We start from the raw sequence: 26,013 nt of genomic DNA on the forward strand, positions 1-26,013 counted from the left end.
TCTCATGCCTTATATAGATGAACGTAACACATGGAATCATTCCTTTAGCAAGCAGTAAATTTTGTATTATTCTTTAAAACAAAATTAATATGTTTATGGCTACACATACACTTTATGTAATACTTGGTATATATTTGAACAATAATTTCAATTATGTTTCTTTCTTCTCTGAATAAAATAAGGTACTTATTTACTTCATTGAAAAAATGACGACCAATGTACCATTCCATTAATTATACCTAAAACTTCAATTTAGTGAAAATTAATTTTTAAATACACATTTCAAAATGCAACTAGCCAAACCCTCAACTCATAGTGTCCCTGGAATGGAATATTTCAATCTCTATATGTGCTCAAGTCTTGCAATGCACTCTGATTTGCTGCAGACTGGGGAGAATATGGTGCCTGCCTTAATATCTCCAAAACACAAAACCAGGTGTGCAGTCAGCAAATACATGCTCACTATGTCCAAACGGATAATTCATGTCCCAAGAGATAAGGAAAAATCTCCTTCAGAATCCTAACCAGGTGCCATCTCCTATAGAACTAAGAGCAGCCAGCCTGATGCTGCAATAAGTCTGGTGACTTGTCCATGGCTCTGTGCCATTCAGCTAAAGTTCCTCAACATGTTCATTATTCAAAATCAGTGAAATTAGGCAACATACACAAAACATGTTAACTTTTTTTTTTCTGTAATCCTGCTACTGTTGGAGACAAACCATATTTTTAATTCCATGAATAGATCACTAAAGTGTTTAACCAAACAGGCTACATTTAAAATAAAAAAATTAAGTTGAAAATGGTCATATGTGATTTAGAATTACTGGATCATGAGGCGCTGTTTGAAAAATATGACAAAAAAAGGAACCTTCTTGAAAAGTGTAGTTAAGACTTCAATATACAGTATGTCAGAGTTCACATTTTGGCTTTGTCCAGGGTCTCTTTCGGTGTTTTGCAGTTGGGGCTAATGTTTGCATAGCCTACTTTATTTTTCTAGTTGCTGCACATTGGCTGGGGGATTTCATAGCTCCTTAGCCTTAGCTTCATTCTCAACCCACTCAGCCATATTATTTTTAAAAGTTTTGTGTCTTTAAATTTGATTTCTATAGGCATAAATTCCTGCAGTTATTAAATCTGGGTTTTTTTATATTCAAGAAAAGAAGATGTAGCTGGGTGGCTGCTAGCTTTCTACATTGCTGTCATCAACCTAATTCTGGTGATTTCCAAATTGTCACAGATACAGAGAATGGCTCCATTATCGAAATTATATCTTCATTTCCACATTTCACAAGTAGTGTAATCATCTATGCTAGATATTAACTGCTGAAATATGACGATATATGAGTCTTCTGTTCTGCTTGGTTTGGATGCTAACTTAATATATGTTTTACCTGTAATGAACCATGTGGTGCTCTGAGCATCTGTGATTTATCTGTGATAAATTAGCTGCCAGGGTTGCCTAAATAAATATATTTATGAGACAAAGCCTGAAGGCAAGATTTAGCTTTTAGGACATTCTTCTCTCAGCACGATACACACAGCAATGATGGCAGGAATCACTGTCTTGCTCTCTTATACTCATGTGGCAAGGCCGCACAAGACCACAGCTGACAGATTATTAACATACTGTAATTCTAAGCAACAGACAGCTGCTGTGACCACTTCTTCCTGCATTGCCCTTGCAGAGTTACAGAAATCCTGTGCACCTTCCATCCAAAGAAGAATACAAGTTTAGTAGCTAATGCTAGATACCTCCTTGTTCTGCCACTATAGTTGAATGTGCCACTGCTTTACTCAGGATTTTTCAACTGATTTTTCATCTTTCATCTTATGTCACCCAGTTGTTAGGAATTTCTGTGTGCAATTGCAAAAACTTAAAAAATAAAAATGTGATGTTAGAGTAACAGACAATCCACATTTTTCACAACATGGAAACAGATGTGTAATTTCAAAAAGCCAGCAAAAAGTAGCAAATCTCTTACACCTGTTAATAGTTTAGAAAATGCTTAGAGATAAAAATGTAAAAAACTGAAGAAGCAAAGTCAGACTTTAAGGATTCCATCATAACGGCAACACATAGGAGCAACTAGTTTGGCTTACAGCTGCTCACAGTAGTTGGCAATATCTCAACAGATCACTTGCTGTACAACCATTGCCTGGTATTTCTTAAATTACAGTGGCTTCTCACCTGATCCAAGATATGCTGACATGTTGTGTGTAGATCATCATGCATGAAAGAAAAAGCATCAAAGTCTACAATATTTATTTGTAGATTTGGTAAGAACACTTAGGAATAAAACTACTTTGCTCGTTTGGTTGTCCAAGGAAGTCTGCTTGTGTCATCAGGTTGTTCTACAGTAAGAAGCATTGTAGGGTGAGACTGTAATGTCATCCTGCCTTGAATTTTCTCGTTTTTGAAGGGCAAGTTAGATAAAAATCCAAGACTATTCTCTCTCTTCTATGCAGCAGTTCCCATTAATGCAATCAGAAATATGATTGCAATTGTTTGGACATATTTTAATAAGCTGAAAAACTATTCCCTTGTCCAGAACTGGAGTTTCAAAACTAGTTCGGAGTTTCTGTCTGATGATTATTGCAAACCTTAAGTGCACATGGAGACAGACAAAATAATAAGCTGGTTTGAAGAGTGAGTGGAGGAGTGCTAAAAACTTAGGGTGGGGGTTAATTTGCACTAAGCTAAATGCTGAAATGAAAAATATAAATGGCAACCTAAGGTAGAAAATCCAAAAATTTTCTATTTTGACAGCACCCTATCAAGTGATGCTGTCTAAATCTGAGCTTGGCATTGACAATAGGCATTAACAAGTTATATTAACAAAGTCAAGCATATTTTCTTGTTCAACTTCTAATGGAGTTTGAAACTAACACAGGATCAAAATTCAGGATAAACATGATCCTTAGAACAACCATCTTGATGTGTAAGCACAAAACTCTGGACTTGCTGTTGACAACATACGTGACATTTTGAGGGGGTTTGCGTGTAGCATCTGCATGCTTACTGTGCTTCAAATCATAGTTTAAAATCTGTAAAAATAAAGTATTGGTGTAAAGCAGTCTTCCAGAGACTTAGGTCATTGTGGTGCAGCTGTAGCAGACTGGTCAAATAGTAAGTTGATAATTACTGATGCAACCCAGTTTACAGTCCACAACACTCAATTGCAATGGCTTAAGGTAAAATTCAGTGCTGAGCTTATACTGAGACAAAGAAAGAGTATTAAACAATAGTGAAAGATTCAAAAGGTGTAAGGTGCAATATTATCTGATTTCACATTTAGCCAGCATGTGAAAAAGTGTCATTTATATGCACTGAGAATATTAATGATACTTGTACACAAAAGGCCCATTTAACAAGAAACTGTTGATTTTTACTGAAGCACTCTGCAAGAGATTTTATAGAGAAGCCCAAAACACGAAACAATTCTGTCCTGCAAGTTCAAGCCCTAGACTATGAACCCAAGGTATGATTTATAACAAAGTCACTGACTCATATTTATTCCTACTTTGGTATTTGCTTGTCTATTTCATTCTAGTTACAACGATGTTATTCCTAACTTTCACCTGTTACTGATGGCACACCATCAAACTAAGGAACACAAATAGTTCAGGGCAGAAGAGATTTTTAAACAACTCAATAAATATTAATTAAGATTGTAGTTATTCAATAGTTAGAAGAGGTGTAAAAATATTTTAGGTGGATTTTTTCATACATGTTTACTTCCAACAAAATTGTATGCAAATGATAAGATAGTAAAAACTAGCAAAAAAAAATAAATTGGCATAACTGCTACCTAAAACATTTTCTTTCAAACAGCGTACACTTATTTTCTCTGCTTATGCATTTTTTTTGTCTAAAGCTTTGATAAGGTAGAGGTCTTGTACATCAGCAACTCAGCCTTGCTTTAGGACAATGTTTCCACTTAATCCAAGTTTTTCTCTGCCCTCAAACCTCCTGAGTCACAAGCACCAATACACTGAGAATCTGACCAGGGAATGAGACTTTCTCTGTGTGTGTAAGCCCATAACTCAGCTTAGAGAATGATAAACTCCCCTCCGATCTAGCTCCATCTCGTAATGGCTAAATTGCAAACCCTGTGTCCACCAGCGGCTTCCTCTGTTTTAAAAAAAAAAAAGGCCAAAAATTAGTAAATTGTTTTTGTATGATATTTTTGTCATTTGCACCCAGATGCAAAAGTGGAAAACCTTCTACACTGGAAGTGAAATTGCTACTGAAGTTTTGAGGCTGGAAATATCTGCACTTTGAAGACCAAACCAACGTGAAATTTAAAAATAGTTAAGTTCCAATAAACCTAATAAAAAAGATTACAAAGATGTTTACAAGCACTGGAGTAAAAAATATCCCATTTACAAGAGCTGCAGCAAAAATACCCTAGTCCATCTATTCTGAATGTAGATTGCTAGTCTGCGGAAAGTCTGAGGAAAAGATTGCTACTGAATGGCTACAAATGTGTATTTTACATGGTATTTGAAGAATTGCATATTTCTCAAGGAACTGCAATAAGCTGTAAATATCTGATGATATGTTTGGTGAACATTAAAAGCTGAATAATACTTTTCCTATGGTAAAATTAAAGACATCAAATAATTGAGACTATGATTACAGACCTAAGTTCATCATTAACTGTACATAGAATTCAAAGGGATCCACGAATGACCATTTCCTGTGATAATAAACTATGCAGTCATATGATAACATTATTATCATGTTAATTTACTAAATAAAATTATCACTCATGACCTGGCAATAGAAAGTGTAAATTCTTCCTCTCATTAGTACTTAGTATAAAAGAAGTTTAGTTCACAACCAGAAACTTACTCAAGGTATGTTCAATTTTATTGAGTACCAAAAAATATTCAATCATAGGTGCAAAATCTACTGTTTACAGGACCGTTTTTACATATAACTGAAATACATTGTGGAAATTGTTATTTACGTGTACTAGCAAAAATAATGAGAAATGCATAGTACTATGACAAATTGCTTTCGATAATGAAGCAGAAATACAAAAATAAGATTGCCTTACAGCTTTCTAAGTAAAATATGAAGGAAACACAAAGCAGCTAGTCATAGCGACTTTATAACTCTTTGAAGAAAAAGATCTTGGTTCATGTGGTGTAAATTAGTCACGTATTTTTATTCAGTGTGTGTTGAGATTGAAGCTCTTGCAATAATTATTCACTGAGCGAAGAGTGAAACAGTCCACTCTCCATTCCATCGTGCCTGTCCTCACCAAAGCCAGCGTGCCTCTGCTGACCGGCAGGCCTTGGAACAGTGTGCCTTCTCACCTGCACTACAAGCCTTCCTCTCCAGCCAGGAACGATTCTTTTTTTTTTTTTTAAGGAAAAATCAAGCAAAGAGAAAACCTGGTTGCAGGGCAATGGACAAAATTAATGACAGGTGTGTGTGTGTGTTAGTTAAAAGTGAAAAATCATCTTCAGGCAGTTGTGGCAGCCCCAGCAGCCGCTTGGGCTACAAGAGCTGCGCACCACCACCACTCACGGGTCCTGCCTGGTGCCTTCCACCCTCCATCCCCTCAGCCGCCATCCCTCGCCCCGCGGCGCCCCCCGGCCTCCCGCACACAGGTGTGCCCGCTGCGGCCGCCCCGCCGCCCTCCTCAGGCCGCACCCCCCGCTCCACGCAACCCCTTTTCCGGGGAGCCTCCGCGCTCTGCAGGGAAGCCCACACCCGTGTGCCTGCCGCCCGCCTCCAGGCCACCCCAGAGGCCACCGCCCCGCCAACGTGGGCCCAGGGCAGCGCCACCGGCCCCTCGCAGGCCGGGGACAGCGTGACCGTCCCGCGACCAGGCAGAAGGCGGCAGGGGACGGGCCGCCGCAGTGCCGGGGCGCGGCCGCAGGGCGCTTTGCGCGGCAGCGATGCCGGCGGACCTCTCCCTCTTCCTCTCCCGCCGCCACCGCCTCCGCCCCGCCCGCCTCCAGCGAAGCAGAAGCTGCTGCAGGCGGGGGGAGCTCCTCCCTGCGTCAGGAGGTGCGGCTCCCCCTGCCCGGCGTTGCCCTCCCCCTTCCTCTCCCCCCGCCGCTTTTATGTCTGTCTTTAAACGCCGTCGCAGCGAGGACTGGGCACATGTGCCTACCGCAGCCTGCCCGCCGCTGAGCCCCTCGCCCGCACGGCTCCGCTCGCCGCTCCGAGCCCGTGGGGGCACCCAGCCCCCCACCGCCTCCTTCCCGCAGCCGGCGCCCAGTGAACCCCGCGGGTGGAGGTAAGGCGAGGTGAGGCGGTAGCCGCCCCCGCGCTCTCCCCGCTCTGCCGTGCGGCTGGGGCCGCGGGGGGGGGGGGGGGGCGCCGCGTGTGTGCTGGCGGGGGGTGGGGGCGGGGGGGGCCCTTTCCGCCCGGGGTCCGCTTTGCTGCGGGTTCCCCCAGCCCCCCCGGGGAGGCTTGCCTTCGCCCCGGCGGCAGCCTCCCGCGGGCCGGGAGGGCGCCGGCCCGCCGGGAGACAATAGCGAGCGCCCGCTAGAAGCCGCCCATGTGGTTTAACTCGGCGGTAGGTTAGGATGCACGGGGCTGTTGCCGCTTTGGGGGCGGGGAGCCTGCGCCCGTTCCCTACCACGAGTGGCAGGCGTCTCGTTCACCGCCCGCCTGGTGCGCGGGACACCTTCGGTGCGTGTGTCGCGCGTTTCAGGGAGAGCGGGACGAGGGCTGCCTCCGTCGGGCAGGTCCGTGCGGGCCGCGCCACGGGACGGCCGGCAGCGGGACCGGCCTCGTCGCTCCGGCTGATGAGGGAGCGGGAACATCGCCGGGGGCGGCCCGCGGGCGCCGGTCCCCGCCTTGTGCCGGCGGCAGCGTGCGGGGCGCGGGGTGGCGGCGCGGGCGGTGGGTGGGGGGCGCCCGCGCGCTGCATTGTTGCCGCGGCGCGTGGGCGTCGCCCGGCGGGCACCAGCAGCCCCGCGCCCCCCGCGTCCCGCGCCGGCGGGAGCGGCCCCGGGGCTGGGCCGGTGCGCCCTGGCGTCAGCCATGTTTGGGTGGGAATGGCGGCGAGGACCGCTGCTCAACCTTTGTGCGTCCTGCATTTGTTTTCCATACAGGATTTGAATGGTTGCGGTGCTCTGCGTGCTGGGGCTGGTTCATACCTAGGGTTTTCTCCCACTGATCTAATTTTTTTTTTTTCTTTCTCTTCAGTTCTCTTATTGATTCTTCTCATTTCCCATGCCCGTTTTGGCAGGTCTTGTGCCGATTTTGCTAGTATTAGAGCAAAGTGGAATTTCTTCGCAAGGCTTTGCTTTTGTTGTGGAAGTAAAGGAGATGACTGAAATATGTCCGCGCAGACACACTGACCTGCCACATGAGAGGTGCAATGGGATTCGTTCCACTTAAGTAAATTGCACTTTATTTGTAAAAGGTGTAGTCAACACCTCATCCTCATCAGCCATTTTATTTTCTGTGTGGTATTGCTTCATAACAAGCTCTCTGCTGTAGTATTGTTTCCTAAGAGAAGCTTAACTATTTCTCAGTAGTACGTCACCATCAATATGTCACTGTGACATACTGCTTATAAGACAGGGTTCCAAATCTCTGTTTCCCTCTCCAAATAAAAGTATAAATGAAGTAAAGATTTTGTTATTTGATGTCATCTACGTGTGCACTGGGTGTGTTATGTAGACAGCGTACTCCATTTGATTAAAAAACTATGACAACATACTGAAGCCTTATTTTTCTATTTAGTAGCGTGTTTCCCATCAACAGCTCATCAAATAGGAAATTTAAAAAAATAAGGAAAGATTGCTTGGTTTTTGTCGTGGTTAATGTACAAGATCTTGGTTTACACGTAGACCATATTAAGATAAATATAGAATTACAGCCTGCATTCAGTGCATATCAGACACTCTGTTTGGGCTCAACTCTGCACTTCAGATTCAAGAACAAAAATCCCATTGGTTTTGATCTCTGTGTCAAAACCCAAACCATTTCATAGCTGTTCAGATGTGTCACCAATAGTGAAACTGAGTAAGTGAAACTGCTAAGGCATCTTGAAACTAGTTTTGCAGCATAAAATGATTTCTGTTGACCTTTAGTGTCTTGTTATTCTTATGATGTTTTTTTTTTTAAAAAAAAAGTAGTGCAGATGAGAACCATATAGATGGAACAACTCTGTCAACTCTCTTCCCTGCTGTATATTGCAAAATACTGTATGTACAGAACTTCTAAAATGCTGAATTTATCAGAAAAGAAAAAAAAAATCACAGGTTATTTAGAATCACAATCTACTAATTACAGCAATTCATTTTGGCATAAATAGCAGTGTTAGATATACTGGAGTAGTTGCTGCTCAGTGGTATGGAATTACATCACTTGGGAAGTATTTGTGGTAGGAATCTTTTTGGGAAGGCAGATTTTTATTTTTTTTCCCGAAATTCTCTAGTGTACAACCAGAAGTGTGTACAACATTGAGGACACATTCACCAGTCCATGTCACCTCTCTTAGCTACTTTCCATTGTTCTGTTTCACTCATACCAAGGAATAATGTTCTTGCTCAAAAGGCAAAATATCAGTAGAACAGTTCTGAGCCCTTTGCTCATAAAGTTTATAGATCAACATGGCAATAGGTTGTAGAAAATGATAATACCAGTAGCAGCTTTTCCATGTCACTGTAAATATCTCTGAATTCTCGGTTGCAGAATGACATTGATATATCAGCAGGTAGCATCTCGAAACTTAAGAAACTCCCTTCTTCCTTGAAATTTGATTCAAAGTAAATCTTGCCATTACTCAGGAAATGTTCTTGAATAATTGAGGAATGAAAGTATCATCGACAAATGATAACTGAGCACTACTCTGCTGAAGAGCAGATGCACAAGCCCATCTGTACAACGTGTGTGAAAGAGCAATGGCAACTACCAGAACGGTTGCTTTAGGCAATGGCAGTAACTGGGCTGAGCTTCCCAGAAGCCTACACTGAAACAGAGTGCTTCATTCTTACCCTTCACTCTTAAGACTGGGGGTTCCTTATTTTCTGTATGGGAGAAGGAAAAGAAAAAGATGTAACACTGTGTACGATGCCTTGAATCACACTACTGGCATGTGAGTTAATTTCCCACTTTGGGGAAAAAATTTTTTTGCTGCTGGCAAATGGTATTATTTTTGCATTTCAAGTGTTGGAAATGTGTACTGCAGTGCTAATGATTCAGCATGCTCTTAAGCCAAAATGGAGAAAGGATGGGAAAGCCTACAGTGTTTGATTTTTCTATAGTGGAATTGGTATTAATGATTTTCTTTTTAAAGATGTGGGGTTTTACTGTAACATACATTTAAAACATGATTTATATAATGGAATTAAACAATCAGATTTGAGGAGAAGCAAGATTTCTGCTAACCTAAGAACAATTCAGCTTCTTTGCTTGTGTATAAAAACCAGACAAAGTAGTAATCACATAAATTCTTCCCAAGGACAATGTGATTTATTTATTGATCCATCCCGAAGCACAGAAGGCAGAGAATTAAGGTCTCGGGGCAGCTATATATCTGGTAGTGTCTAACTTTCAGTACTTGATTTTGCAACTTAAAGAACTTCAGTACTTTAGTGAAATATTTCATATACTTTTATATCCTCTTACTTCTCAGAAGTGTTACAAGATTTTATAAAGTTGTGTTCCTCTTGCAGCTTATAAGGTGAACTTAGAAAACAGAGACTTTGTTTCAAGCTGCCAGCAGTTAAGCCTTTTGAGCTTCACTGGTCAAGGGTGGAGTATTGTCAGAATTGCTGAGATTACTTCCCTCAGCTTCAGCTGGAGAAGTGGTAACTATTGAATTTGTTCCTTCGATAAAGTACACATAAGAAAAGACTGCAGAATAAGTGACGTGTTTTCTTCATCTGAATAGGAAATTACAGTAAGCACATAATGTAAGTCTGTGAAGTATTTCAGTGAAGTTGATTTGTGAGAAGAAATATGGAGAAATCTGTGAAAGCAGGTGAGAAAATACAGTAAGGCCAATAAAGTCTTCAGAGATTATATGCAATAAAAAGGGGAGAAAAAAAAAAGACATTCAAGAGCTTTAGGTTGTAACATTCTCTCTTAGACAGATATTTCTGTTCATAGGTATTTCTATTGGGCAGTGATTTGGAAGAAGTTGTACATACAAGAAGATCACATCTATTGACTGAACAATTTCGAGAAAGAAATCTTACTGTATTTGTCAACTCATTGTGTTTGTTGTTATAATAATAGTAGAAAGTATTCTCCTGTAACTAAAATTTAAGGAGACTGGCCTGGGAGAGAAGCTGCCTGCATTTGAGACAGATGCAGGGTCTTGATGTAAGATAAAGCCAGGAAGAACATTTTGTGGGAACTGAGAACAAATTTTCCAGCAATATGAAACAGATGCAGTGTCACTGAAGTCGCTATAACTACCGTATTTGCAGCAGGTGTGAATTTAGTCTTGCATCTTTTAAATAGTTCTGCTACAGTCTAAATGGTTTAATTGTATAGAGACACCAGAATCAAAAACATTTAGTCTTTCTAATGCTTTCAAGTCTCCTGTAGCCCAAAGAGCTCTTACTTTATTACAATGTAATGTAGTATGTGTAACATGCATTAGCATGTCTCAGATAGCATCAGGGAAGAATGCAGAGAAATTGAAGTTTCATTGTATACAATATAACTATGTTTCACTATGATTGAGTTCAGTACTTACTGAATCTGTATGTGTTACTGACAAGCTTATTAAAACTAGCTAGGGAAAAATGCTCGATCATGTAGTTCAGGCTGAAGAGCAGCATAATGGCTGCTTCAGTAGGTAGATAAAAATGGGCTTGACTAGGCAAAAAGGCTATGGTGCGTATTCTTATTTCTGCCAAAGAATATGATGCTGCATTGCAGTAGTAATTCAGTCTGTGCAGTGAGTGCTGTAACTCGGTGTAACTGTTGCCGAAATAATTATCTATACACAGATACCCCCAGCGATAGCCATTCTTCACAATCACAATACTCCCAGGACACCTGGTTTGCTCCTGCAGTCTTCCTTCTCTCTTTCTCATTCAGATATGATGGTCATTAGCTATTCCCCCCCTGCCCTGGCACCATCCTGTCTGCACCAGTGGCCCAGTTCCTTTTTTGCAGACTCACAGTAGTCCTTTGTTCCTAAAACTTTTGGTTTGCCTTTTCCTGTATTGGTTGTTCCCATCATGCTTTCTTCTGCCTGGCTCGTAGACTGGTATTAGAGATGCATTTTACAGGTTTCCTTCAAGTTGAAAAAGCTCATCTTCTTCACTTTTGCATACAGTTCTCATCCAGTGATTTCATACAGACTGAGATGTTTGGCATGAATATATCCATCAGGATCTGTAATGAACATCTGCTGTGGTGAGAATCCTGACTTTTAGTTCTGTATCCTCTGCTGAATCATACTGGTGTCTTCACTGGGAGTCAAGGTGGAGATTTTGTAGAATGGGAGTGTAAGATCATAAGCTTGTAGGACTGGACTGGTATACTGTACTATCATAATCTACCTTGAAAGCAGATATTATAGTAATGTGAACTGGCTGCAGCTTTATATTGCATTTTGCTCCCCCCCCCCCCCCCAGCAGCATGTTGATATGTTAGCTGCTTCACTGGAGAAGAACACAGAGGTCTGAAGAACAGAACATTAATCTTTTTCTCCCTTTAATGGCAAACATTTAACTTAAAAAGGTATCCTTTCTTTTATCTGGTTTTTGATGATCTACAGTAGCCTTGTAGAAAGTTGCTTTCTGTCTGGACTTTCTTGATAGTCTTTTATGAGGTATGAACATGCTATTTTAATACCCCACCCCCCCCAACTCACATTGAAGATTGAAGCTATTTTTGATCAAAGAAGATTTGAGGATTATTTGTAATGTGTTAAAATTTGAATGTAAATAATTTTGCTAAATTGTTGTGTTTTCCTCAGATATAAAAATAAAATAATGAAGAAAAAATAAAGTTCACTGTGTTAGAAAAGAATGGAGGGTTTATTGGACTTTCCTTTTTGGCAAGGAGTGCAGGTTTTAAAAAGGAACACAACATAAAAAAAATCATGTTCTAATTTATGTCAGAAAAACATTGTTAAAAGTTCTTTATTATTTAGTTCTATCAGTTGTTGCAATAGTGTTGTGGAATATTTTAAACATGAAGTTGCTTTACAAATAGCTTTTTTTGTAGAGACTTGTGCTGTAATTGCAAGAACATGGGGCAGTTGTACTCATTATACTTCCAAATTTGTAAGCAAGTGAGATATTTTTTTTTTTTGGTGTTTGTGTTTTCTGCACGCATTGTGAAAATCTCCAGCCTCATAACTTTTAATTGTTTACTGGTACTACACAGTTGAGAGAACTAGAAGTAATGATGTTCATCTACTACTGCCCGTATATTGGCAAGAAGAGCTCTCTAGACCTGTGTCAAGAGGGAGCCTGACATAAGATCCATTACTAGCTTAATGGTAAAGAGGAGCAGGCAGCATTGGACAGAGCTAGTACAACTCCCTTACTTGGTATTATGTATAAGAAAGATGGGGAGAAAAGGGCATGCAGCAACATTTTTCAGTGTGTCTCGGTCCTTTGACTAATGAAGTTCCTTTGAGTCTTCCTGCAAACGCTTGCAGTTTAGTCAGCGGAGGCTTTACAGGTCTTATCTCCCTGTGCCAGTGTGTCTGAATGTGGGCCTGAAGCTGAAGTAAAAGTTCTATAGCAAGCTCAGATCTCCCAGGGAGCTAATTTGGGTCTGAATTCTCTGTCGCAAGGGATTATTATTGCTTAATCTGCTAATAATGTGGGAGTCTAATCAGGTTACTTTACTTCTGCATGCTGATGTATTAAGGCTTGCTGCTTCTTCTGTAGAAGAAAATAACAAAATTCCTACTGTGTTCTGAGAAAGGAAGTTTGGGTCTGCAGTCTGCATGATGTGTCAGAAAAGACTCCCTGTTTTATCTTTCAGTATGAAAAAGAAATAGAGACTGTAACATATTGAGGACAGTGCTAGTAAGACATCATAAAAATCCAGCTGATTTGTTTGATTTAGTAAGTTGTTTCCAAAAGTTTGTAACTCAGATTAGTTATTACTGGTAATTCAGTGACACAATTTTCTGAATGTTCTTCAGACTGAACCATGTACTGTTCAGCAATTACCATTCTGTTAAATTCCCTCAAACAATACACACACCTGTCAGGTCAGTTTTAAGATAAATTTTTGATTTTTTTTTAAAGTTATTTTACATAAGAAAAGAGATAGCATCTTTATTTTTTCATTTTAGTAGTGGAAATATTCAGAGAAATATTAATATTTTCCAGTAAATGTGATAATAGAAATTTCCCTTCAGTGTTTTCACCTGACATATGACATCATTTGAGTTATGAAAAGGATGAGTGAAACTGCCTGGAAACCAGAATTAAATCAGTCGATCAAATTCCATGATCTACATCTTATATATGGGAAAAAAACCCCACCCAAAACCAAAGCAACCCCCAAACAAACAGGTTTGATAAGGCTAAGTTATACTTCAGACATTTTGCTTTTATTCCAAGGTGCTGGTAACAGTATAGTATAGTAATATTTTAAAATATGACACTGTTTAGAACTTGGAGTTTAAAATGGTCTCAGTAATGACTGAGTCTATTATACCAAATTCTGTACTTCACTAGTAAATACGGTGGCTTATATAGATTTTTAATGATACTTAGCACAAACAGTCCTATCACATAATAATGTATTACTGCACAGGACTGTGTAGAAGGTTAGCTAGTAGGGGAACTAACGAAAGAGCAGTTTAACAGAATTTGGCATGATATTTCCTAATTACTATTTGATGCTAACAAAGAACTTCAATACTGGACTAGATCCATGTGGTGTGGGAGTCTAAAATAGCATTTTACAAGTCAAAGTGCTGAAGTTCAATATGGTGATGTAAAAAAAAGAAAAAAAAAAAAAAAGAGCTTGTTCAGTGGTTTGTGTTTAGCGAGACTGTGCTGGTGAACTTTACTAGGTATCTATGCACTTTTCACTAGGGAGCACTCATATCTAGGCCTAACTCGGGCTGAGTAGTTTGGTATCTGCCTTCTGTGCACATTTGTTTTGGGTTGAAGAGGGAGGCTTCTGTGCATGTTTTGGAGTGTGTTCTGGGAGTGCTGAGCACACAATGGCAGACCCTGCACAAACCAGCTGGGACCATGCTTTGAACATTTGTAGCTGATGGTAGTGTCTGGTGAGGTAGGACTCCTTGTTTAGTTTGGTACTGACTCCTTTAGTACAGAGAACAAGTTGTTAAATCTGACAGTGAGAGACCACTTACGGATTTATGATGTATCCTGAAGGACTCTCCTGCATTATTGATTCAGTTTGACCAAGAATACGTATTCAGTTAGAAGACCAGTACTGTTAGAACCAAGCACCAGTCTGCTGAGCATTTCTCCCACATTTTTCTCAAGCTCTGCAACTATTGCAGGTCTTGTACAGTGATGAGTGCTATGGATAACATCCTGCTTAATGGAAGGTTAACGAAAGGGAAATTAATATGATACTGTGCTAGGAATAAAAGTATCAAGCCCAGTTTATTCTGAAGTGTAGTAATGCAATGTTTAACGCATGACAGGACAGAATGATGCAATTTCAGTTTGAATTGACTCATCTGAGAGCTCCAGATAAATCGTACTGCTGCCATGAAAGTTACTACTATCTAAAATAATTAATACAGATATGACCTTTTAAAACATTTTAATAAATACTGATAGATGTTTTATGCCTTTTCAACTGAAAATATATTTTGCTTATTACAGTTCGAGAAGGATTTCAGATCTACAGGCAAATACTGATGTAGTTTCACTTGTGCAGCTGTTATATTAAATACAGAGAGAAGATTGTTTTGTTTTAATGTATACCCTAAACTTATTATTAATTACTGGAACTGAGAAGCTGTGCTCTAATTTACATCAGTGGAACAGAAGGAAAAGAGAAGTTTGCAATGTGACTAAAAGTAGTGGTTGAAGTACCAGTTGCTGTGGCGTATAGTCCCAAAACTCCTTTAGGACTGCTTAAGTGCTTCAGCTCAAGGTATTACTGCGTTCTGGTTCTACCTAGATGTCTCGAGTCAGAGCTAAGAGCTACTGAACCATACATGGAATAGAAGAGGGTGTAGTCCTTTGAGTTTACAGCCCAAAATATCAAACGGATAAAAAGAGGCCTGAAGATACGTTACTTTAGCCCAGATGTACAGGATACAGTACTAGGATTTCTCTATTGTCTGAACAGCTCTCTTTCCCTATTATACTGTTCTGTGTATAGCTCATGCACTTAATTTTTTTTTAAGAACTGGTATCAGTCACAACAAAGCCTGATACTAGTTTCACCACGTATTAGAAGGAAGGTTTATAGGACCCTGAACCCTTCTGCAACAATAATGAGCATGAAGCAGATCACAAACCAGTAGGCTTTACAGTGCTTAAAAAATTTGGGCTGTCTGCCAGAGTTGGAGTTGCTGAGAAGAGACAGTAACAGGAGAGGGAAAGTGAAAAGGCAGTGACAGGAGTCCATGGAATGAATGAAGAGAGGTAACAATGGAGTTCAGTAGGCAACTGGAGTGAAGTTCAACTTCCAAATCCTTGGGAACTATTGAAAAAGGTAATTGTCCTGTTGGTCAGGAGGCTGCTGATAGTCCTTTTGGTGGCAGAGGTTTTAGTTCTGTTGTTGGGAAGTCTCATCTTCATAAGCTGTGGGCTGGGTTCTAGTGGCTTAACATCTTTCCTTCTGATCCATCACTGAGGCAGCCGTGAGATGCTTGGTCTCTCAATTATTGTGCTAACAGTCCAGAAATAATACCTTGCAGTTCCCAGCTACGTGGGAGTTCATCAGAACATGATACAGCCTTCGTCCTATGGACCAAATGTTTCAGCAAGTCCATAAGCAAAAGCTGAAAGGTCTCATGTATCCCAGAGTAATTTCTGATTCTCATCAGTTAGCAGCTTTTGATTAGACTACTTGTGTATTCCCTCGTTAGGGTTTTTGTGAAGCTTTACACATAATCTAAATCCCTTTTAAGGCTCTTAATTGTGCAGATGGCTTTGCACATACTAGTTTTATCCCATGTGATTAGTGAAGAATTTCTCAAAAAACATTCCTCCCCAAAAACTTACACTTACCTTCAGCATGGCAGCTGCAAGCAAGTCTGTCTTTTTAAGTGATTCATTGTGTTAAAGAAAAACAAATATTCAAGTGCAAGCATTTTTGTGTCTGTACGTGCATGTTTGAAACAGCAGGCTTTTTAAATGGGTTTGGTTACAGCTTTTCAGATGTTTCAGATATGCTTATTTATTTCCTATTTCTAAGCAACTATCTAAAGCATCAAAGCTCATTAAAGATGAGCATCTCTCCTTTGAAAATATGATTGTGATTATAAATTCCTTGATGAAGAATATAGGAAAATAAGTCACCTTTGCTTTTGAAAGCACTGGGTGCATCCTGTATATCAAATATTTAATTGCTGTATGACTTCCTGAAATGGTCTGAAAAACTTAGATCTGCTTCTCTTAAAATATTTTTAATAAATTCAAGTACAGCTGCTAAGTCAAAAAGTAATAGAATTGGGGTCCTAAATTTTATGTAAAGTGCATATGCCATTATGCCCGATAAGAAGAATCTTGTTATGCTGTCAGAATATGAGCGATTTAGGAAACAAAAATCAATCCCCCAAAAAACCCTTAGCAAGTGAATGAAATGTATTCAACATAAATATTTAAGACCAAACAGTGGATTTAATTCCTACAATTTGGAAATGGTTTAACATCCCTTTTTTATCTCTTTCTCCTCTTGTCAAGTCATTGAGATCAGCAGAAATTGGTAAACCAAAGCATATGTCTTCTAAATTATGTTTGTTCTGCATAATAGTGTAATATTCTTCTTTTTTTTTTTTTTTTTTTTTCCCCACAGATACTTTCAGTAGAACAAGTGTTGAGAAGCAGAAGTCTTTACTCTTGGTTGCCTACTATCAAGGACTCATCAGGCACTATCTTCAGTCTGTTTCTTCAATATTTTTAGTGGAACAGGGGGAGAGCTTTCTTCAGCGCTTGTCCATCTGTCTCAGCTGAACTTGATCTTACTGTTTTTCTCGTATTACAAATGCCTAAGAACAGCAAGGTAGTGAAAAGAGAACTAGATGATGAGGTCATTGAGTCAGTTAAGGACCTTCTCTCTAATGAAGACTCTTCAGATGATGCCTTTAAGAAGAGTGAACTTATGGTTGATGATCAGGAAGAAAAAGATGTAGATGTTGAAGAAGGCTCAGATGTAGAAGATGAAAGACCTGCTTGGAACAGCAAACTCCAGTATATTCTGGCACAAGTTGGATTTTCTGTGGGATTGGGGAATGTGTGGCGATTCCCATATCTGTGTCAGAAAAATGGTGGAGGTAAGTCTTGTGATAGCTAGTTGTAGCTAAATGATGAAGCTAACCTTTCAGGTCTCAAGGTTAGCAGAGATATCCACAGTAAAACTTGCTCCATCGTGTCAGGTTTTTCTTTTAACTTCTGCCAGAGCCTATGAGGAAAGCCCTATATTCTCTCTAGAGAGACACATCTGTTAAAGTAAGTAGAAGATTCTTCTAAGATTCCATTTGAGGGGAGAAAGTTCTTGATATGACCTTAACAAGTGGTCAAACTAGTGGCTAAGCAAAACGCATATTTATGAAGGGGTTGCATTATTTAGGACAGTGCTATTGTGCTAAAGTGTTTTTTGTTGTACTTGGACAACAAATCAAGGCATTAAATCTGCATCCATTTTAAAGATCAAAGCAGTGTTCAGTCTTGAGTATTTAGCAGTACTAAACTTCATATCTCTACTTTTTAATTGCTTTTAGCTCCTAGGCCATTTGATCACAATTTGCTTTTATGAGAACAACAAAATACTGTAGGAGTGGAAAGGAATTTATTTTTTTTTACTGATAATGAGTATTTTAAATCATTACATTAAGGGAATGCATTTGGTTTGTGCTCTTGCATAGTTAACTGTTTTCCTAAATAACAAGTTATCTTTCACTTTGAACAATAATGTTAAGCAGTTTGTTAGCTGTCTGTCTATGGTCTTGAATGTAGTAGTATTGTGGCTTAACCCCAGCCAGCAGCGAAGCACCACGCAGCTGCTTGCTTGCTCACTGCCACCATGCTTCTAGTGGGATGGGGAATCAGAACAATCTCAGCCCATGGGTTTCACAAGAAGAGTTTAATAATTGAAATAAAGCAAAAATAATAATAACAACAACAACAACAACAATAATTGTAATGAAGGAGGGAGGGAGAGAGAAGAATAAAACCCAAGGGAAAAAAATAAAAAAAACCCACAAGTGATGCACAATACAGTTGTTCACCACCTGCTGACTGATGCCCAGCCAAGTCCCTGAGCAGCAATCGGCAGACCCTGGCCAACTCCTCCCAGTTGATGTATGTTCAGCATGATGTTCTGTGGTATGGAGTATCCCTTTGGTTAGTTCAGGTCAGTTGTTGCTCCCTCCCAACTCCTTGTGTACCTGCTCACTGGCCGAGCATGGGAAACTCGAAATGTATTTGATTTAGAATAAGCACTACTTGGCAACAACTAAAATGATCAATTGTGTTATCAGCATTATTCTCATACTAAGTAACACGGCACTGTGCCAGCTGCTAGGAAGAAAATTAACTCTGTCCCAGCTGAAACCAGAATAACTGAAGTATGAGGCTGGAGACCTTCCTTCTTCTAATTGCAGGATTGATGTTTTTTATGTTATACTGTTCTCTACTGTACTACATTAATGTACATTCTATTGTAGCTAATTGCTGAAATCAAAACAAACGTCACTTTGTGATACAAAAAGTGAATCTGTACTACAGAATAGAAAATAAAGAACATTTTATTCATGCTGGATTGTAAAAGTTGAATGATGACTGATGTAATTGAGGAGTATAAAAATGAGCCTAGAATATACCCAGAGTATAATTCTGGACTTTGTTTTCTCTCAGTCAGTTCAAGCAGTAAAAATGAAGTTTATACTTCAAAATATTCCATCTTCAGGATAAAGTCTAAATTCTTTCATATCTAGTTGTTGCAAGATTTTTTTCACTCTCATTTAACTTCCTTTTTGTCTCCACTATTTCGGAGAGAAAGTCATTAAATGATTGATTCAGTGATTTGTGTGGAATCTAAAATTTTCTTAATCTGCGACTGATATTAACAGAAAACACATTACATGTCATTTCTCAAGAACTGTATGTAGCTTTTCAGTGGATGGCAGTCTTATGTAGTCTACTAGACAGTATAGAATTGATCACTTCTCATTACTAGTGGAAAAAAATAAGATATTTTTTAATTAACAATTTTTAAACCAAACTGATATATTGTTAAAGGTTTTTTAAACTATTACAGTGTTTATATTCTGTGTAGTGTCAAGGATACCACATTAAAGTGGTTTGTTTTGTATAGTTGTGTCCCTTTTGAAAGTCCGTGTTTACTGTTAGTTAAACAATTAGTTTGCATTTAGTTACTAATTTTGCAAACCCATTGGATTCTCCTTTGAACCAACAAAAAAGATCCATTGGTATGCTCCTTAGGCTGTTGGTTTCATAGTCAGGGACTTTTGAAGTTACTCTGCCACTGAGTGTAAATTTAATTCACATCAAATATAAATGTTTTAAATTCGTAATTTCACAATTTAGAAAAAAACAGAACCAACCTTCAGGAATTATGGCACTTTGATTAATCAAACTTGAAAAAATAAATATGGAGTCATTTCTGGTTGAAATCAAATGTTTTCCCTTGTGCTGTGATTGCAGGAACTTGGATGTGTAACATGATCTGTGGAGACATAGTATTTTCTGCGCATGGCTGAGACAAGGATGTATTTGTCTTTTAACAATAATTTGGCACCATTTTAGTGAATTGCAACCTTTGGAACAACAGAGAAAAGCAACTGATCATTAGAGCTAAAACTTTCTTGGTTTTCAAGTTAATGAGAATGCAAGATAGAGAAGGTGACACTAAACATGGAAATGTGTAAAGTAAATTGGTGCTTGTATATATATGCACAGAGGGACAGATAATTCTCACAAGTGTGTAAAAGAATAGGGAGAGGGAGGGAGGGACAGATTCAAATGCATGGGAAAAAAATCTACAAATTTTTATATGAGGCTTCAGTTCCTGCTACACTGCATTGATACTTGGATGTCTGTCGATATCTTTCCAGTCTCTGTTTCTGGGTCTGGTCTGTACCACCAAAACAACTCCCTTAGATTTTATTTCTTGTGATTCTTTAACAGTTTTTCCTCTTGCTTTAATTCATATAAACTCATAAATATTTAGAGTAATATCTGGCATTTTTTTTATGTTCAACTAAGTTACAGCTAGACTGGATAGCTCTTTGCTGGCTTCCACACTTGGCTCTTTCCAAGAAAAAAAGTTTGTTGTGAGAGGTGAGAGAAGAGGCTAGTGTGCAGCTGGGACAAACTCTGATCCGCATTGGGGAGGTAGCTGTGATGCAGGAAGTAGCAAAAGCGGAAAAAAAGATGTTGGGAGGAGACAGAGCACTCCAGAGTGCTCGTTTTCTTGACTTTGGAAGAGAGGGAGGGCCCAGAGGAGTTTCAGGCTCTGTGAATGAGGGGCTGAAGGTGCTCAGTAAAGTTTTTAGGAACTAACTGGATATCTGCCTCCTTCACCTCCGTCCTCACCACAGGTCCTCCTTACCTCTGGTAGGCAATGCCCAGTCCCCACCTGGCATTTAAGGCACCTCTCCCACTCTTTGCAGCCTAACAGATAAAAAAGCTGTTTCTTCCTTGATGCCTCACAAAGGTGATTTACAATGGTGCTGGGTAAGCTCTGACTTAGCTGTAGAGTTTTGTTATATTTATCATTTCACTATATGAAGGCAAATAGGTTTGCCTGTTCAGATAGGCATAGTTCCTGTATAACAGTTTCATAACTTGTTAGTATGTAGTATTGTTCAGAGCTGCCTCCGCTTCCTATGATTGTTGATGAGCCTTAAAAATAAACCGCTCAGATCTACCCAGTCTTGCTGTGAGGCTAACAAATAGTGACAATAGACCTATATTTTCCTGCTGCCTATTGCTATCGTCTGGTGAATAGCTTGCACATCTTCACTTCTTTCAACAAAATTTAAAGTTCATTCTGTTTGGTTGTCATTTTTCTGTGGGATTAGCAGAAATAAAATGGTACTTTCACATATTGGAAGTAACAAAACCAAACTAAATTGGCTGTTCTGCTAAAACAAGTGATATTTGAGTGAGCATTATTATGAAGACAAATAAACATCAGGTGCTTCTAGTGTTGCAGGTGTTACTGGGAGTCTACAAAATACTGCACACAGATTTTTGTGTTGCATTTTCATGAGAATTAACTCAAATTTCCTGATTTTTTTTTTTTTTTAAGGTCGGTCTTTTTAATATTTCTGTGACGTAAAAAGTCCAAAGAGCTAGTAAACAATAACAAGCAGATAAAAGCTGTGAGCAACGTAGGGAAATCTGTAGTAGATTATCTTGCCATTTTGTTTTTAAAAGATTGGCATGGGTAGAGTCATATCATGAGTTTTTATGGTTAAGTAGTCTGGATTTTCTACTTAAATACAAGATGATTGAACAGTGAAGTTCTGTAGTCATATAAAAAGCACAGCAACTATTGATAAGAACTGCTGAGGAAATAGGTGAACCGTTAAAGACCGAGTAGTCATTAGAAGCTACAGTCTCATTGTCTAATACAGGTGGAATGGGAACAAAGCAAGTATTCCCTCGTATTCCAGCGTTGAGTATGTACTCAGTGGCTTCATTATTTAGCTTTTTGTCAGTAACTTATTATCAGCGCTTTAAACTGTATTATCAGTCTCAAAATTTAGTTGTACTTCAGTGTGCTGAAAATGTCCTATTTTTATTTTGCAAGTGTAATTCTTCCTTAAAGTTTATTGGCTAAGGGGATTTTCATCTTTTAAGCATAGTTTTGTAAATAGGCACACCTGAACATATTTAAACTGTGAAACGCTAGTGATGGGAAAACTATCCTGTCAGTAGGATAGATTACAAACCTACAGATAAAACATAAAGCCTTCTATCAGGGTTTTCCTGATAAAAGCAGTTTGTATCCTGTAATGGTAAATAATTTCACTTACAGAAGCTTTGTAGACTGTAAGCCTATACTGTTTTGTTGCCTGCTTGTTGTACCTGTTGAAATTTTAGCATTTGACATAGAAAATAAGCTTATCTTCATCTGAACATCAGCTTCTTGCTAGCTTTCTGTTAGTAAGTTTCCAGTAAGCTGCAAAAATCGGGATGTCTCTTCAAGACAGTGTTAAAGCTCACCTTCATTGGTTAAGAATTGAATCGGACAGCAGAAACGCAATTAAAAAATAGCACAACAGCAGTTGATATATTTGGAAAGCTGTTACATTTTTCAGGTTACATTGAAAATGGGTAGGAGAAGAAAAGTTCTTCTGTAGTATCAAGATGGTAATGATTATATCGTCTTGCATTACTGCTTCTGAAGTTATTTTCCAACTCTTTAATCACTGTGAATCACGTAATTTTGTGTTATTCCGTGCCCCGCGCGCCCCCCCCTGCCCCAAGTATTTATAAGAACTTAAATCAAAATCAGTGTTAATATTCTACTTCCCTCAATAATATTGCCAAATGCAGTGCATATTGTAATCTCGAGAGAGACAATTTACCAGTTATCCCATTATGGTGCTTTGTTAAATAAAATTAAGAAATCAGCACAGTGCTGTGCACAGTATTAACATTCACCAGTTTATGAAATCTTTTGTATCTTTTTCTTTCGTTCTAATGAAGAAGGATGAGCTATTTTTTTAGATTTATTTTTTCCTTATGAAGTTGAGGTGATTTTTTTTTTTAATATGCAAGTCAGTGTTGAAGGCTGAAATATGCAAAAAAAATGACTTGACGCTAGAACAGTTTTGAAAATCTAGAAGGGAGACCTGGGTGTCCTGAACTGCATGGAATTGTAATATTCAGAGGTCTGTTTAGCTTGTAGATGTAACGGACAATATAACTAATTGTAGAATGCTGTTCAAGGCCAGCATGTAGTTTATTGTTCTAATTCAAATAAAAGTTACCATTCTCCAATATTGTAACTCCAAGGACCATGTTTACATGCACTGGCAAGTAAGAGACAGGCTGAGCTGATTCCATAGTGATTCTGTTTGGTGATGAAGTGAAGATGTCTTAATGGTACTTTGAAGTATGTCTAGCTTCAAGGGAAGCCTGAAACAGAATACTTCTCCGGAGGTGCTGTGGTTTTGTGTTGACTACAGGGCACCGAAGCTCTTTGCAGCTGTGATACACAGTTGTATAATCCAGCTATGTCCAAACTGCATCACACTGAAACTCATACATGCACTGTTTTCCATTATGCCCTTCTTTTGGGGAGGGGCTCAAGATCAGAAGGGAGCTCAGCAGGTTTGAATGATCAGAAGATCAGCACTTCAGGTGCTCTGCACAAGCCCTGCAGTATAGAGGTGAACTCTGCTGACTACTCACGCTGAATTACAGGGTTGTGTCATGTATAATGTAATGTGGATTTAACACCACATTTATGTAATTCATGTAGTTGAATCTAACTGATAAATCTTGCAATTTACATTGATACTGCACCATAAAACACGCACGTCAGCCCAGTCTTTAAACATGTGCTTAACTTTGCAGCCTTGTGATTAAGGTTGTGGACTGGGACACTGAAGAGCTGGGTTCAGTTCCTGCTCTAGTACAGTCATCCAGTGGGATACAGGGTAAGTCATTTAGGCCCCAATTTTTTTGAGCTGTTTAGGCTTCTCTCTGCTCAGTTACACAACACCTGTCTCATGAAGACCTCAGGTATCATTTACAGTAGTGTTATAAGATTTAAAAAACTATGTACTGTTGGCTTTCAATTAATTGTATGACCAAATTTCTAAAGACAGTGATGCCAAAGGTTCTAATTTGCAATGTGAATTAACAGTATACTTCTGTCTCACAGGAATTTTGAGAGAATGTTCATGATAAATCAGGGATATTTGATGGTATTATTTTGTCTTATATATTCTTAAGACAGGTAGTACCCCTCATTTTGAAATGTGGTGGTTACTCTGTTCCTCAGTTTTCCTCACATTTATTCCCTTCTGTCTGTTGTCTCTCTTTTCATGGTAGAAAGTAAGTCCTTTGCATTTTTTCTGTTATGTGCATGTACAATGTGAACCACAGGAGACACCAAAGTACTGAATGGGAATGTAGCTGCTACCTCAGTAGAAATAATACTTAAGTTGACACTCTGTAGTGTGCTGAAATGGGTAGACAGACCATGATGTTTGGCTCTGGGAAGGGAGTATTGTAAACGCAAACCCAGTATATTGTTCAGAGCCTGGCATTGGTTTTGACCAAATGCTACTCAAACAGTATCATCGCGTATGATATTACCATATGAAAATAAAACACAAGGAGCTATTTAGTTGCCAAGAATAGCCTATAGACTGTGAGGTAAATAAGATCAATATTCTTTGTCTGGTGCACCAGTAGTGTTTTTCAGATTTTACGTCCTCTGTCGTTTTCCTACTGTTCTTAGACTCAAGACTGTACTTAACTCCATGCTTAGGGTCTTTCTAAGATCTTTGTAATAGAAGGTAGTGTCCAAGTTGTGTGTATTTCATGAAGAGCAAAATAGCAAGTGGACCTGAATAGGAGTGGGTGGTACCAGAAAATCTGAGGCCTTCTGCACAGGTTAGGAAAGTTTAACTTTACTAAAATAAACTGCATTCCATGAGGTAAGCTGTCTACTTATGCAAATGACAGTGTATTTTGATAGACTCCTAAAAAAGCCCTAGAAAGTTGATGCTGGATGAAGAAACTTAAAGTAGAACTTAGTTGGAGTGGAGGATAAATCCCAGATTGGTTTCTGAACTTTGCCTGGCTTCTTCCTCTTCATGGGGTTGAATAGACTTGATTATACAAATTAATAGCTCTGAGCGTAAGCTTCTGAGGTCTTTAAATCTTTGTTCTGTAGCTTGTTTCAACATGCCACAGGCTGCATCTCTGAAGTGCTTTTCTTTAGCCTTAAAATGGTTGCAAATCAAAAGTCCTAAGCCCTTTGAGTTAGTTGGCCAGCACAGGACTCTATACTGCAGCATAAGACCCACACATTTGAAAATCACATGTCACATTGCTAATTGCTGATGTCTGCATGTTTTGTTAGTTCTAGTACTAAGTACTCCGCAATACTGAGGAAGTTAAGACTCTGAACTTGTCAGTGTGCTTAGTGTATGGTTGTATTTGCTTACGATTAGTTTTAGTGAAATAAATGGAGATATATCCTGAAGTTAGAATTCTGTATGACCGCTTCCTGGGAATAAGACCTTGAAAAAAGGAATTGTTTTTTATATATATACATATATATATATATATGTATAAAAGTGAAGCAACAGTTACATTTTCCAATATGTCTTTAAGGAAAGCTTGTGAGTACTGCAAGATCTGGATCTATAATACTCCATTTCATTTCCATCTCATGTGTCTAGTCTGTGTCTGTAGCCTGGTAGAAATGGACTGATACCGTTTTCTTGCTTAGATGGGTAGAATCGTTATTCTGTAAACTGTGAAATCCCCTTTCTTGAGTATCTGAGGTGTACATGGAGAAATCAACAGACAATCTCCTTAAACTATTTAAGACTGGATGGAAATCAGAATGTTTTATGCCCGGTGTTTTCTATATTTCCTTTATAAATTCAGCCTTCCTGCTCTGTTATAAGTCAAGGTATAGAGTTTTATAAGAAATGTTGATTCATCTCCTGATTACCTCACTATATTTCCAATAAGTGCAATGAAATGCCCAAAATTTCACACAAGCAAACAAATAGTTTACATAATCACTTGCTTCGGTAAGGATTGCCTCAAAATGCCACAGTGCTTTAGAAATTCAGTGTGTCTGGGTTTTTCATCTTATGTATGGCCAAGATTCAGGTAAAATTATTCATTGCATGTGATGAAAAAAGCTTTGCAGTGAATGACACT

The 26,013-nt window shown here is 39.1% G+C and overlaps 1 protein-coding gene across 3 annotated transcripts in view; it reads left to right on the plus strand.

Moving 5' to 3' along the window:
* Positions 1-6,028: 6,028 nt before the first annotated feature.
* The window catches only part of SLC6A15 (solute carrier family 6 member 15), a 38,840-nt gene continuing 18,855 nt past the window's right edge, over positions 6,029-26,013 (plus strand). Inside the window, exons 1-2 of one of the 3 annotated variants that reach the window (XM_037389914.1) lie at positions 6,029-6,257; positions 16,922-17,399. In XM_037389914.1, coding sequence (XP_037245811.1) covers positions 17,111-17,399 — 289 coding nt within the window. In that variant the 5' untranslated portion in view covers positions 6,029-6,257; positions 16,922-17,110. Of the gene's footprint in view, positions 6,268-6,417; positions 6,540-16,921; positions 17,400-26,013 lie in introns of those variants that run through there. The other 2 variants (XM_037389915.1, XM_037389916.1) reach the window with 2 other exon arrangements.

Source organism: Falco rusticolus, chromosome 5, assembly GCF_015220075.1.
Source record: "Falco rusticolus isolate bFalRus1 chromosome 5, bFalRus1.pri, whole genome shotgun sequence".
Classification (NCBI taxonomy): domain Eukaryota; kingdom Metazoa; phylum Chordata; class Aves; order Falconiformes; family Falconidae; genus Falco; species Falco rusticolus.